The 14,232-nt window shown below is 35.0% G+C and overlaps 1 protein-coding gene across 3 annotated transcripts in view; it reads left to right on the top strand.

Moving 5' to 3' along the window:
* SLC4A7 (solute carrier family 4 member 7) overlaps positions 1 to 14,232 on the top strand; it is a 98,505-nt gene that overhangs the window by 61,599 nt on the left and 22,674 nt on the right. For all 3 annotated transcript variants that reach the window (XM_056129946.1, XM_056129945.1, XM_056129947.1), the window contains 6 exons: positions 379 to 485; positions 3,329 to 3,503; positions 6,991 to 7,124; positions 8,168 to 8,413; positions 11,226 to 11,331; positions 13,879 to 14,040. In XM_056129946.1, the coding sequence (XP_055985921.1) occupies positions 379 to 485; positions 3,329 to 3,503; positions 6,991 to 7,124; positions 8,168 to 8,413; positions 11,226 to 11,331; positions 13,879 to 14,040 (930 nt within the window). The remainder of the gene's footprint in view (positions 1 to 378; positions 486 to 3,328; positions 3,504 to 6,990; positions 7,125 to 8,167; positions 8,414 to 11,225; positions 11,332 to 13,878; positions 14,041 to 14,232) is intronic.

Below are 14,232 nucleotides of genomic sequence, written 5' to 3'. Positions count from 1 at the left end.
CCTCCAAAAATTTTTGACAGGAAATTGATTTTTATGACAAAGTATTTGACTGCGCAATTCAGTAAAAGAAAAATGGACTTTGCTTTACTTTTAATGTTAAGTATATTATTTAGTCATTAACATGAGCAATATTTAAGAATTAGGAGAGCCATTTCATTGGGTAGTTCGTTGGAATGGCATTGTGTGTGTGTGTGTAGATATATACATATGATGTATATGTGTGTGTGTTTATTTATGTATGGAAGCTGACATTAGGGAGAGCTGATTTGATGTACAACCAATATGAGATCTTATGTTTCCTCCAATTGAAGATGATGTCTCAGCTTTCTTAAACCAGGATTCTGAAAATACTCTTTTTTTTGTTGTTGTGCAATGCAGGAAAAGAGAAAGATTCCTGTATTTCCCAATGGATCTGCCCCCAGCTCTGGTGAGATCCCTAAAGAGGCTGCTCACCATGCGGGGCCGGAGCTCCAAAGGACCGGACGGTGGGTACAAGTACCAGTACATTGCGGGTGTCTTTGGGGACCAGGGGCTGATTTGATTCAAAGGGCATAAATCTTTCATTTTGCAGTAGTATTTGACCCTAATCATGTACAGTATTTTTTAAGTTTTAAAATATGCCTTGCAGTAGAGGAATATATTAAGAAAATTTTATACATATTTAAAATCAGTTTCATTAAATGGGTTCTGTTTACCAAAAATACATATAAAATGAAAATATTACAAACCATCATTAAGAAATTTAAGTTATGTACTAAATAAATTGATTTACTTGTAAGGATGGTTCTTGAATAAGGTGTGGGATCCTGTTGTTATTCTCATTGGAGAATTATGAGCAGACTGGAATTTTTACCATATTTTTTGTATATGTGCATAGATTTAAAACTAAAATAAGTTTTGTTTCATAAGGTAATGTAAAATTAGGTGGACAAACATGTTAATGGGAGCCTAGTTAGAAAAATTATTAAAGAGGCCTGTAGAGATAATACATCAGGTAGGGTACTTGCCTTGCATGCAGTTGACTCCAGTTCAGTCCCTGGCATCCCATATGGTATCCTGAGCACTACCAGGAATAATTTTTAAGCACAAATCCAGCAGTAACCCCTGAGCATAACTGAGTGCAGCCCCAAAACAAAATTGTTAAAGAAATTTTTGGAACAAAGAAATACTTGAAATACTTCTTGTACAGACATTGTTTTAAAACATTTTGTAGGATTAGAAAAATGTTAGGATATTTTCATTCTGTGGAAAAGCATGAAGATTATATATTGTGGTTTCTCTGAAACTAATAGATCTTGACCAAATGTTTGTTTAAATCAAGATATACCATAGCAGAACTATTTTAGGGATATCAATGACATGTTAAAAGAGCACGCACTGTAGCACTGTCCTCCTCGATTTGCTTGAGCAGGCACCAGTAACGTCTCCATTGTGAGACTTGTTGATACTGTTTTTGGCATATTGAATGTGCCACGGGGAGCTTGCCAGGCTCTGCTCTGTGGGCAGGATACTCTCAGTAGATTTCTGGGCTCTCCGAGAGGGATGGAGGAATTGAACCTGGGTTGGCCGCATGCAAGGCTTTGCCTACCCGCTGTACTATTGCTCCAGTGATAAAGAGTATGCAAAAGAAAAATAACTCATGCAATTGATATTTAGAGAAATATTAGTTGTAATTCACTAATATGTTAGTCTGTAAACATAACAGAGACAGGTACCGGTAGCTTTGTCCTATTGTGAAAGATACTAATATTTTTGTTTACCTCATAGTTCACACACAGATAGGGTTCGCTATTAGTGGCAAATATATTCAACAACATTATTCTCATAGTTACTAGAGAGTCTCATGCAAGTTATTATTGACTTGATCTTGTAATTTTTTTTTAAATTTAAAAGTAATTATTGTTATTTAGTTTTTGGGTAACACTTGGCTGGCAATGCTCAGGTATTACTCCTGGCTTTGCTTGCACTCAGAGATTACTCTGACGGTGCTCAGGGGACCATTTGGGATGCTGGTGGATCAAACCTGGATTGATTGCATGCAAGGCAAATGCCCTACTTGCTGTACTATCTCTCCAGCCCATGTAATTTGACTTTCTAGTTTATCAGCAGCACTTTTATTAGACATTGATTCCTCATATTGCCAGGTTATTTATAGATAACATCTTCCACTTTAAGTCTCTAAGTATTTAAAATTATAGTAAAAATTGCAAAGCATGTTTTAAACTTTTAAAAGTACATGTTTTGGAGGGGAGGGGTTATTTTCAGTGTTTCAATAATTGTTTTCTGAATCACAAAACATTTTTAAACTAATTTGTCATTGTCGTAGAAGTACTTATGTCCTGAGCAATATTGTAGACCAGTGGTTCTGAACCACTGGCCTGTGAATTGGAGCCAGTCTCAGGCAGAAAAAAAAACAAAGACCACTGGTCTGCAACACTGCCTTTTTTGTACCTGTGGACCAATACCACCATCCAGGGATAGGCAGTTGAGAACCGTTGTTCTAGATTCTGGAAATAACAAGGAACTACATCTGCCCATCAAATCGCTTGTATTTTTAGGATCTTTTCAAGTTAGATGCATCAGCAAATCAGACATTTAAATATACATATATATTATATGTATATATAATAAAATTATAAGACATTGATAGAAGTTTTAAATTTACTTATTAAAACATCTTAGTTTTATTAACATGTACCCTGTTTTTTGATTACATATAAACAAATTAAATATAATGAAGTAGTTATTATGTATTTTTTCTGGATCAAAAATATGTGTTAACTTCAAGTTGCTAAAATTGTCTTTGAATTCAGTACTGAATGCATCTAATTAGAGCTTACTACATTCACATTAATGGGTAAATATGGAGATGTATTAACTGTATTTATGATTTATAATTGCCTTTGTCCTATTTCTGATACTTGCCTTTTTTAAGGTTCATATTGTTGGTAATGATTAACAAAATGGTTTATACATAATTTCATGAATAGGTTGTTAGGTTTTATTTTCATTGTACATTTTCTTGCACATTTATGTTTAAAATTATTTACTCATGTAAAATCATTTGCCTGCAGTCTTTTCAGCATATAATTCATAGGTAACAGATTTTTATGTCTCCTTTAACTGAATGACATCTGTCTTTCCTCTGTCATTGGTGGATTAAATTAAATGAGTATATCTTCTATAATTGATACCATGACTTAAATAGGATATTAAATTTTATTGACAAAGCACTAGGTACTAGAGTTTTATGTAGCCCATAGTTTTAGTTTGAACTAGCTAGAATCCTCTAGTGTACAGTTTGACGAGTTTCATCTCACCTATTTAGGCTTTTTGGTGGTTTGATACTTGACATCAAAAGGAAAGCACCTTTTTTCTTGAGTGACTTCAAGGATGCATTAAGTCTGCAGTGCCTGGCCTCGATTCTTTTCCTATACTGTGCCTGTATGTCTCCTGTAATCACTTTTGGAGGGCTGCTTGGAGAAGCTACAGAAGGCAGAATAGTGAGTACAAAGATTGGTAGTGGCCAGGCTCTTAGCTCTTCAGAGGCAAGTGTCTGTGTGCATTTGTCTCCCTATTCATACTTTTTATTTGAAGAGTCTACCTACCCACAGCATGATTAACCTGTCCCAAAGCAGACTTTCCCCAAAGGTAATTGCTATGGAAAACATGGGGAAGCCATTTGAACAGGAGAAGATGCACAGTTGAGGTAAAAAAAAAAACAAAAACCAAAAAACCAACCAAAAAACAAAACACACAAAGAAAGAAGAAGAAGAAGAAAAGAAAGTTTATCTTGGTTTGCTGGGATTAATGGTTTTATTAATTGAGTAAAGGACTTGTCTTTTGTGTTTTGGGGAGTGTGGTGGGAAGGATTTTGTTGGGTGATCAACTGGAACTGATTTGGGGTGGATTGTGGGTTCGGGGAGCTTCTCAGAAGGGCTGCTTCATATATTGTAAAGCATCATAGGAATAGTTAGAATCATATGATTAACACTAACAGCCCTGTTGGGTGGACTTGGATAGACTATTTGGAGAAGAGAACTGATTGTGGACAAATAGATATTTGAGGTGATGTTTAGTTTTGCTGTTAATATATCTGTGTGAAAGTAGTTAGTTTTTATTTGTAAAGCATAAATGGAGCTGGATCTATCAATTGATAATACTAAACTTGAAGCTTTATATTTATATTAATTTTTTTGTTGTTAGGAATAGTGGGAGATAAAACAATTTCTGGTGCTTTTAAAAATCTTACAACCATATACATTTTAGTGGTGTTAAATGAGATTTTGTAATTTTTAGGTTTAATTTATTTTCACTTGGTAGGAAATTTTTTACAGATAAAGTTTTTAAAATTACTATACTGAATACTGGTAGTATTTTCTAAATTTAAGTACATGAGCTATGTTTGACACATTGATTTTGACACAATTTCACACACTTAGATTACTCAAAATCTTTTTGACTTACTCTATAATCACTGTTATCAAAGGTCCATACTTTAAGAAGTTGCTTTCTGTGCTGTCACAAATGTGCATGTAACTTTACAGGTCCTTGTGAAAACGTCTTATCTGTTACCATCATGAAAATATTACTGCTTTGCTTTTGAACTGTCATTCACTGTCTGCAAGCCTCTTCATCCTGCTGTTTAATGTTATGTGCTGCAGTAATGTTGTTAATATTGGAGGAATAGAAACAAGTGGAAGATGCCGTGTAATTTGTTCTCAATTATTCTAACCCAAGTGACAAGATCATATAATGTCCTAGTATGCCACACATGCGTCAGATAAAGGAAGGGCTGTAATAGTTGAAGTAACAGAAAGAGAGGAATCAGGAGCATCATGGAGTAAGATGATATGGAGATGATAATATTTCTGTTTTCATCAGGTTCTTTATTGTAAAGTAGAAAAGGAGACATTCCAGAGTTTGTAGCGGTAAAGAGAAAACTAAAAGTTTGGAAATGGTATAGATGAGGGTTGAAACATAGAATGCATGAAGTGAATAATTTCATGTACTTTAGGAAGAGAAGAGGAAACAAGTTGGAATTCACCCACAATTGTAGAATGGAGAAAGGACTAAAATGAGGAAAATGACCCAGCAAGTCAGAACTCAGAACAGAGGACTCAGGATGATAAAATTTTGTTAAAACTAAAATAGAGTTTTGAAGTGGAGGAGAAAGGTTAGCAGTAAGTGTTCAGTGCCATAGAGAGCCTTCTGATGTCAATGGAAACTCCTGACTCTGCAGTGAGGAATTTATTACTGCCAGTAGCAAGTTTCAGTTTAAAACAATTTAAAAGTTAAAACTAAAAGCAAGATACAGAAACTTGTTAAGTGGGAATAAGGTATTAGGAAAGTGGGAAGGAAAGTCTTCAAGAAATAGTATCTGTTTTTTCAGTATAACAATGGGAAGAGTAACTGACTTCCTGCTCATCTACCCCTGTGAGCATTCCTTTATTTGCTCTTCCTTTCTTCTCATCTCAATTTTGACTTTGTGTCTCTTGATAGTGTTTAGATATTTTTTCCCTTTGATTCAAGTATTGCCTAAATATCCTAATTGAACCAAGAGTTTTATAAAGGCTTGGCAGTGTCTTCTAGAGCAGATAATATTTGCCTATGGGTAAGAAAACAAAATGTCCATACAGTTAAAATATTTTGTTAATACACTTCATCTAGACTAATCAAGTTTGTAGGTTTGAGTCTGCTATAGTGAAATACTTTTCCTACTTAGTTATATTTTGTGGTTTCGATTTTGGAAATTGCTGTTACAGATAAATGATGAGAATTGCAGCCATTTATTGAATGTTATTGGTGTTGAAAATTTCAGCAAATTACTGTTTTTAGTCGTATTTCGTGGTTTCAATTTTGGAAGATGCTGTTATTTGATGATGAGAATTTCAGCTTATCCAGTATGCTTGCCTGGTATTTTTGCAAACACTGCTTCAGTAATTTCTCCTGGTTATCACCATGCTCACTTAAAACTGAGAAAGTTTGATGCAAGTTTTCAGATAGAGCCATGGCTTACCATAGAGTAGAAACCAGTCTCGTGTTTGTGATCTGGTTTGGAAGCCTTCCTCTTTGCCTGTTGCAGCTGTGCTGTTGCGTCTCAGTTTTAGGAGAGTTGCTTCTCAGGCGCTTCTGTTCTTCACCTTCTGCAAAGACAGATTTTTCCTTAATAGGTGCATTCCAGTTGACTTTGTTGTTTGTGAACAGTAAACTCTTTTCTCCCTCCTCTTGTGCAGTGACCTTTTTTGTGCTCCTACTGTTACCTAATTCCTTCAAATGTGATGTTGACAGTGGTACAAAATTGGTTTACTAGTTTTGATTGAAATGTTCCCTTAGTCTTTCTTTTTCTCTCTTTTACCAAACTTTGATAATTTTTTCAATTATACCTGCTGTTATTTGTTTAAAAGAGATTTTCCATCTTGTTTATTTGTTAAATATTTCAAGTTTTAAATCTAATAGTTAAGATTTATCATTAAGTTGATTTTTTAAAAATGCATGGAAAGTTGCTTTTTGAAAACAACAAATGACCATGTTAATTTTTATTCGTCTGTTTAAAAGGGTCTTTGTAAGAGCATATAAGGTATTCTAACATTTTACATTTTTTAAATGGAATATTTCAGAAAATTAAAAATAATTCATATATCTTTGTACTCACCACAGGCTTAAGAAATAAAACATCTGTAGGTAAATTGAAGTTCCTAATGTCTCTGTTCCATTTATTCTCCCTCTTTGCCTCCCACAGCTTTGTAATGAGGTTGATTGCAAAAGTTCACTTCTAATATGCAGAAACAAAGTAATTTTCCCGATGTATTTAAAAATTTATTTGTAGTGTTTTGTATTTAAAATTTAAGACTTGAAGTTGTACTAACTTTGTTTTTTTTAATGATATTTTATTAGCTTGTTAATTTTCCAGATATCTTACATGTTACAGTAGGTTAGAGATATGTTTATGTTATATTACTTTTATTCATTTCTTTTTTCCTTAAACAGAGTGCAATAGAATCTCTTTTTGGAGCATCAATAACTGGGATTGCCTATTCATTGTTTGCTGGGCAACCTCTGACAATATTGGGGAGCACAGGTCCAGTTTTAGTATTTGAAAAAATTTTATTTAAATTCTGCAGGTATGTAATAGCAGTGCTTGTAATGGTTGTTTACATATGCATATGTTTATATTCTTGTTTCTTTAGAAGTGGTTATATAATAACTGAAAAAAGGATCTGATCAATTTTATATTTTTGGGACAACTGTAGTTCATCCTACTCTGACTCTTTCCATCATCCCTTCATCAAGAAACATGAGTATAAAATCAATGTTTTTGTACCAATAAGCAAATTAAAATCCTTTAAGCTAGCAAATGTCAACCTAGAAAAAAGGTGTCTGTATTAAACAATCTGAATTGCTATATGTTGGTTTGATTGGAATCACCATGGAATAAGGTGTCTTTTTTCACTGGTAAGGTTGTTGAAAGTGTAGAAATTTGACACAGGGTACTGTAGCTAGGAGACAGGAATTTGGCATGACCAGTAATATTTCTTTTGTGAGATAAAGGTAATTGAATCAAATACCTTTTTCTGAAACAACTTAATGCCATTAAATAGCTGATCCTAACTCTTTGTTGAACATGCTTATTCAAATTCTAACTTGATACGTTCTATAGATATGACCTGAAGTGTTTTATGCTCTTGTAACAATTCCTTATTTGAAGTTGAATTTAAAAATGAAGTTACTTTCTGTGGGGATGCTGCTAGTAAAAGAGACAGTCATTGGCGATGACAGTGATGGTGAAACAAGGGTGTGATTATCATATGCCAGCTACAGTGCCTGGGTCTTCAGAGAGTCACATTTAGATGTTCTGTGGATATTTGTCTGTCATTATTCCTCTTTACTGATTCCTGAAATGATATTTTTGTTTTTGAATTGTCTGGTACCTAGAAGGTTTTAAAAATGTAAGTAGTAAAATGTAACCATTAAGTCTATTATCAAAAAACTAATAATAAAATGAAATAGACAAACACATAAAAATGTTTTAGTTGTTATTGTAGTAATTTACTCTCCCCAGAAATCTTGTGATTTTGTAATGTTATTGCTTGTTATTAAAAAAAATTCTAGTAGATATTGTTCCTAATATGTATGTTGAGCTTGTTTATATTTTTCTTTCAAACAGAGATTATCAACTTTCCTATCTATCTTTAAGAACCAGTATTGGTCTTTGGACTTCTTTCTTGTGCATTGTCTTGGTTGCAACAGATGCAAGCAGCCTTGTGTGCTATATTACTCGATTTACAGAAGAGGCTTTTGCAGCTCTCATTTGTATCATTTTCATCTACGAGGCTTTGGAGAAGCTCTTTCACTTAGGAGAAATATATGCATTTAATATGCACAACAATTTAGATAAATTGACCAGCTACTCGTAAGTATTTCTGTTTTTTTTTTAATTAAATGTATTATAAAATGTGTGAGCCTAAGAAGATATTTTTTGCAAGGTGAGTCTCACTCTTTCTAGTGTCCTAACTCTAGAGGTTGACTTATTTGTTATGAATGTCATTTTACTAAAGCACTCAAGGTGCTGGAGCGATAGCACAGTGGGTAGGGCGTTTGCCTTGCACGAGGCCAACCCAGGTTTGATTCCCAGCATCCCATATGGTCTCCCAGCGCTGCAAGGAGTAATTGCTGAGTGCAGAGCCAGGAGTAACCCCTGAACATTGCTGGGTGTAACCCAAAAAGCAAAAGATAAATAAAGCACTCAAAAACATAAATAGTCATAGTTTTGTTTTTGTTGGGGGGGGGCCCACATCCAACAGTGCTCAGAGCTTACTCTTGTCTCTGTGCTTAGGGATCATTCCTAGCAAGATTGGGGGACCATTTAGGAGATCAAACCCAAGTTGGCTGTGTGCAAGGAAAGTGACTTGCACACAGCCAACTATGTCTATTATGGCTATTATTATATGATGTCTCTGGCCCCGTACTCAATCATTTATTATTTGCTGAAATATATTATGTCACTGGCCAATTATTTTTTATTTGTTGAAATAAGTCAGTATTTTGGATTTGTTTCCCTTTTTTGTTTTTTTCACCACTCCCAACGGTGCTCAGGGCTTACTCCTTGTTCTGGACTGAGGGATCATTCCTGGCAGGGCTTAAGGGATCACATGGGGTGCCAGAGTTTGAACATGGATTGGCTGCATGCAAGGCAAGCACCCTACCTACTATACTATTGCTCTGGCCCCAGTATTTTGGACCTTAGGTTTGAGTTGGAATCACCAATTTAAATTTGATTGTTTGACAATGACCATATATTAAAAACAGGAAGTTAATAATGAGTAAAAGTAAAACTCTGAAGATAGGATATCTGTTTTATTTACAGTATCCTATTTTATGGGCTGGAGCGATAGCACAGCGGTAGGGAGTTTGCCTTACAAGTGGCCAACATGGCCGACCCGAGTTCGATTCCTCCGCCCCTCTCAGAGAGCCCAGCAAGCTACCGAGAGTATCTCGCCCACATGGCAGAGCCTGGCAAGCCACCCGTGATGTATTCGATATGCCAAACACAGTAACAGCAAGTCTCCAATGGAAACGCTACTGGGCCCGCTTGAGCAAATCGATGAACAACAGGACAGTGTTTGCTCATCCTATTTTATAGTTTGGTTTTTCATAAACATGATTTTTGTTGGAAGTTACTTAAAATAGTTAATAAAATTAGACACTAATTAGGTTATTGTGTGAGTAGTTTCTCACTCCTTAATTAAAGTGTGATCCTTTACCTCAGACTTGTATGGAGATTATTAATGGCTCTTCAGAATTTACTTCATTTTATTCACCTAATGTTGAGAACCCATTATTGCTTTTTCTTCCATTATGTTCCTCCATCCTTATTACCCTCTGCTACCCTGCTTAAACTAAAAGTTTTGGGGCTAAGAAGGAAAATAAAGGTGGACAGTTCCGTTATTTAGTATATAACTTTACTTAGGTTATATTTCTGCTATAATCTTTGCCCTTAAACTAATTTGTATTTTTGTATTCTCTTTTGCTTTGCTCCTTTAGTCTTTACAAAGCATCATTTTTGTAACAAGTGTCATTCAGTCGGAGTATAGTTTCCTTTGTGTTCATGTGAATGTCATTTGTCAAACTGACATTTGTGAGCACTTGCAGAAAGTGTTTGAAGATGCCTGATTTATATTGCTTTAATTATTCACATCATAGCCCCTTGGGCTGGAGCGATAGCACAGCGATAGGGCGTTTGCCTTGCACGCAGCCAACATGGCCGACCCGAGTTCGATTCCTCTGCCCCTCTCGGAGAGCCCAGCAAGCTACCGAGAGTATCTCACCCACACGGCAGAGCCTGGCAAGCTCCCCGTGCTGTGTTCGATATGCCAAACACAGTAACAACAAAGTCTCCAATGGAGACGTTACTGGGCCTGCTCGAGCAAATCGACGAACAACAGGAGGGCCTTTACCTTTACCTTTATAGCCCCTTGTATTTGAAGAAACTGAGGCATATTGAGGTCAAAACTCTGAATCAAACTTTAGATTGTGAATTACAAAACTTGGATTGAATCCAATGCCAGCTTCTTTCCCCCTTAGACAGCTCATAATTCAATAGGGAAAATTCTTGAGGCTTCTTTTAATTTATTCAGTCCACATTAGGGATTTCTTAGGTGTGTATGTTTCTAGAGTTTTATTATATCATGTCCAATAAAATATTTCTGGACATGATATGACCTCTCTGATCTTATGATTTTCTTTATTTGGTATTTTAATGGAAACTTATTTCATTTTAAAAATGAATGAATCTCAAAATAGATGAAAACTGAGCATGAGGAAATAGGGCTTGATACATAGGAATACCACATTTCTCAGAATTCTCTGCATGTTGTGGTTGTGTGGATGAGGAGGCAATGGTAGCTGTCACAGAGATTAGGTAGATGAAATTTATCCTAAAGTGACCTTGCTACTTTTTAAAGAGTTAGTAATACTTCCCTGGCAAGGGAAAGAATACTATCTAACCAGGTTTATTAAGTGAACAGTGTATTGATATTTGTATGTTATATTTCATTTATACAAGGCTGACCTTATTTTACTTTGTTGTTTCTTAAGTATTTGTACTTTTTGGTATCTATGCTTTGTAGCATAAAGCATAGTTAAGCTAAGAGCTATTGCATTAATTTAATTATAAATACATGAAATGAGAGATCCTTAAATTTTATCCTGTTCTAATTTCTTAGGTGTGTATGCATTGAACCTCCTAACCCTAGCAATGAGACGCTAATGGTGTGGAAGGAAAAGAATATAACAGCAGATGGTATTTCTTGGGAAAATCTCACTGTTTCTGTGAGTATACAATGAAATACAAAATTTTGTAGATAGATTTTTCTGAATAACATGTACTTTATTTTTGACCAATGGGGTATTGTGTTTTCATACTATAACATTCTTCTAAGTCAATAGAACTTAGCATATTTTCATATATTATTTAAAAATTTGGGGGGACTAAGAAGGATGAAGCTGGTAAAGAAAATAAAGATGGATGATTTGATTACTGATGTATAATTTCACTTAGATTGGCAAATTCAGGTCAAATGTTTGGTAGTACTATAGTTGCATGTGCTAGAGTTGACATTCTAACAGCCCATGTCCACTTATCCTACGTTTTATTTATTGTTTTCTTCTGCTTCATGAATCACTTGTTTTGGACAGTGTGCTTTACTCACTGATCTGTACTGGTGCTCAACAAAGACATAAAAAGATTGAGAACCATTTATTTAGATCACGAATGCTTTGCTGATATCCTAAATTGAATTTAGAGATTGCCAAACTTGAATGAACACAAGGCAAAGAGGAAGGAAAAAGGACAGACATATAATGATCATCTCTTGTACATTAAACTGAATGGATTCTCTTGGGAAATGCCCTGTTTTGGATGTTCCCAATGTTGAGATCTCAGAATAATGATGAATAATGATACAAACTTTATCATGATTAAACACCAAGATGGTCTGAGTTTTCCTGGTACTTTTTATAGGTCATAGACAATAACCCTAGGATTGGATCCATAGGTAGTACGGCAGGTAGATTGCTTACCTTGCACATATCTAACCCAGGTTAAGTCCCCAGCATCCCGTATGGTTCCCTGAGTCCCATCAGAAGTGATTCCTGAGCGCAGAGTTAGGTGTAAGCTCTGAGCACTGCCAGGTGTGGCCGTTCCCCCACCCTCCACCTCTCTCCCAAAACCCCCAACAATCAAGATGATAATCCTTAACTAATTTGAAAGTTACAATTTAAAATTTCTTAACAGTAATATAAGTGCCCAAGATAAACTATTTGTTTTTAATTTTTCTTTTTAAATAAAATTAACTTGAAAATTGGTGGCTTTTTTTTTTCAGCTCTACTGGCCACTTTTCTAATACTTTAATCACCTCATGTGATAACTTATAGTTGTGCTGGACAGTTCTCCTGGGCAGTGATGACTTAAAGTCATTTATGAGTAATCAATTTAGAATTAATGTTTTTCTGTTTTATATTTTCCAAATTTGTTATGGAGAAGGTAGGTAGAAAATAGTAGTCAAATGCAGTTAGTTTGTTAAAGAAGTTTCATGATGAATAGGATGTCTTGATATTATAGCTATAGGTTTTTTTCTTTGTTTTTGTTTTGTTCTGTTTTCAGGCTATACTCAGATATGCTTAGGACTTAATCCTGACTCTGTGCTCAGGGATTACTCTTTACAAGGGTTGAGACCAGGAGACTGTACTGGGGTGCCAGAAACTATACTATGATGAGACCCCTCCAAGGCAAATGCCCTACCCACTGTACCCTCTCCAGTCCCTCTTTGTCTTTTTTTGATGTCCAAAAGGGCTGAGTTGGGTTTTGGGTTTTTATTGTTGTTTCTTTGGTAGTTAATCACTTTTATTTTTATAGCCCATGTTATAAATTTATGAGGTTACTAATTTCAGCACATAAGAATTGGGAATTTTAATTTGGTTATTAAAATGAATCTCGTTAAAAAATTTATAAGAAAAAATGGACTTTAGTGACATGTGACTTTGTTAATTAATGTGTGGTTGCCTTTCAGCTTTTTTGCTCACCCCTCCAAATGGGAAAGAAAACAATAGATCACTATAATTTTATCATTATATTATGCTGTTGTTAATTATAATAATGGAATAAGTATTTCCATTTTTCTTTATTTGGGGGTTTGGCCACACCTGGCAATGCTCAGGATTACTCCTGGTTCTGCACTTAGGAATCATTCCTGGTGGTGCTCAGGGGAACGTATGGGATGCTGGGGATTATACCTGAATTAAAGGCATACAGGGCAAGCACCTTACCTGCTGCACTACACATCACACTACCTCCAAAAGCAATATTTTAATGGTCACTTAACTGCTATGGTGGACAATCAGTGACTTTCCTGTGTTTCTCACGATAGTAATAATGGTTGAATCTAATACTACCATTCTATTTCTTTCAACATATAAAAAATTGTATCTGTTGCTTTGTTTAAATTGTATTGCTCAGAAGTGAAGGAAAGATATTAAAGTTGTGTGACCCACAGTAGTGCAGAATAAACTTCTGATAATTAATAATGTCTTTCACTAAGGCGATATGGAGTGTGTGGTGAAGCGGGGAGTATATGACATAACTGACACAAACACATTTCAGTTATGAATTAAACTGCATGTTTTAAAATTGCATAGAATTTCAGGAAGTACTTTATAATGGATTGTATGTTATTGCTGACATGGCAGTGTTTTTATTTTCTAATTGAACTAAAATAAAATAATGGTGTATCTAATTAAGTTTGGAGTCAATGAAGACTTAGGTAATTTATTGGTATCTGAGCATCCCTTCAGACCTTTTTTCCTTCTATTTTTCCATAGGAATGTAAAGCCTTTCGTGGTGAGTTTGTAGGATCAGCTTGTGGTCTTCATGGTCCTTATATTCCAGATGTGCTCTTTTGGTGTGTCATCTTATTTTTCACAACGTTTTTCCTGTCTTCATTCCTCAAGCAATTTAAGACCAAGCGCTATTTTCCTACTAAGGTAATTGGGACGTAATTTAGAGGTCCCAATAATACTAATGTTTTTAGTTTTCATTTCCTTTTTTAAATTTAAAATGGTAGTACACTGGAGTCAGTTTGTTATTGCTGAAAAAATTACTATAAACTTGTTAGAAAGAAATTGTTTATTGTCAGTGTGTCATATATGAGATGATGGTAGAAAGTTAAAGGCACT

Source organism: Sorex fumeus, unplaced genomic scaffold (genome assembly GCF_029834395.1).
Source record: "Sorex fumeus unplaced genomic scaffold, SorFum_2.1 ptg000072l, whole genome shotgun sequence".
Lineage (NCBI taxonomy): Eukaryota > Metazoa > Chordata > Mammalia > Eulipotyphla > Soricidae > Sorex > Sorex fumeus.
This window is presented reverse-complemented; position numbering and strand designations above follow the sequence as displayed.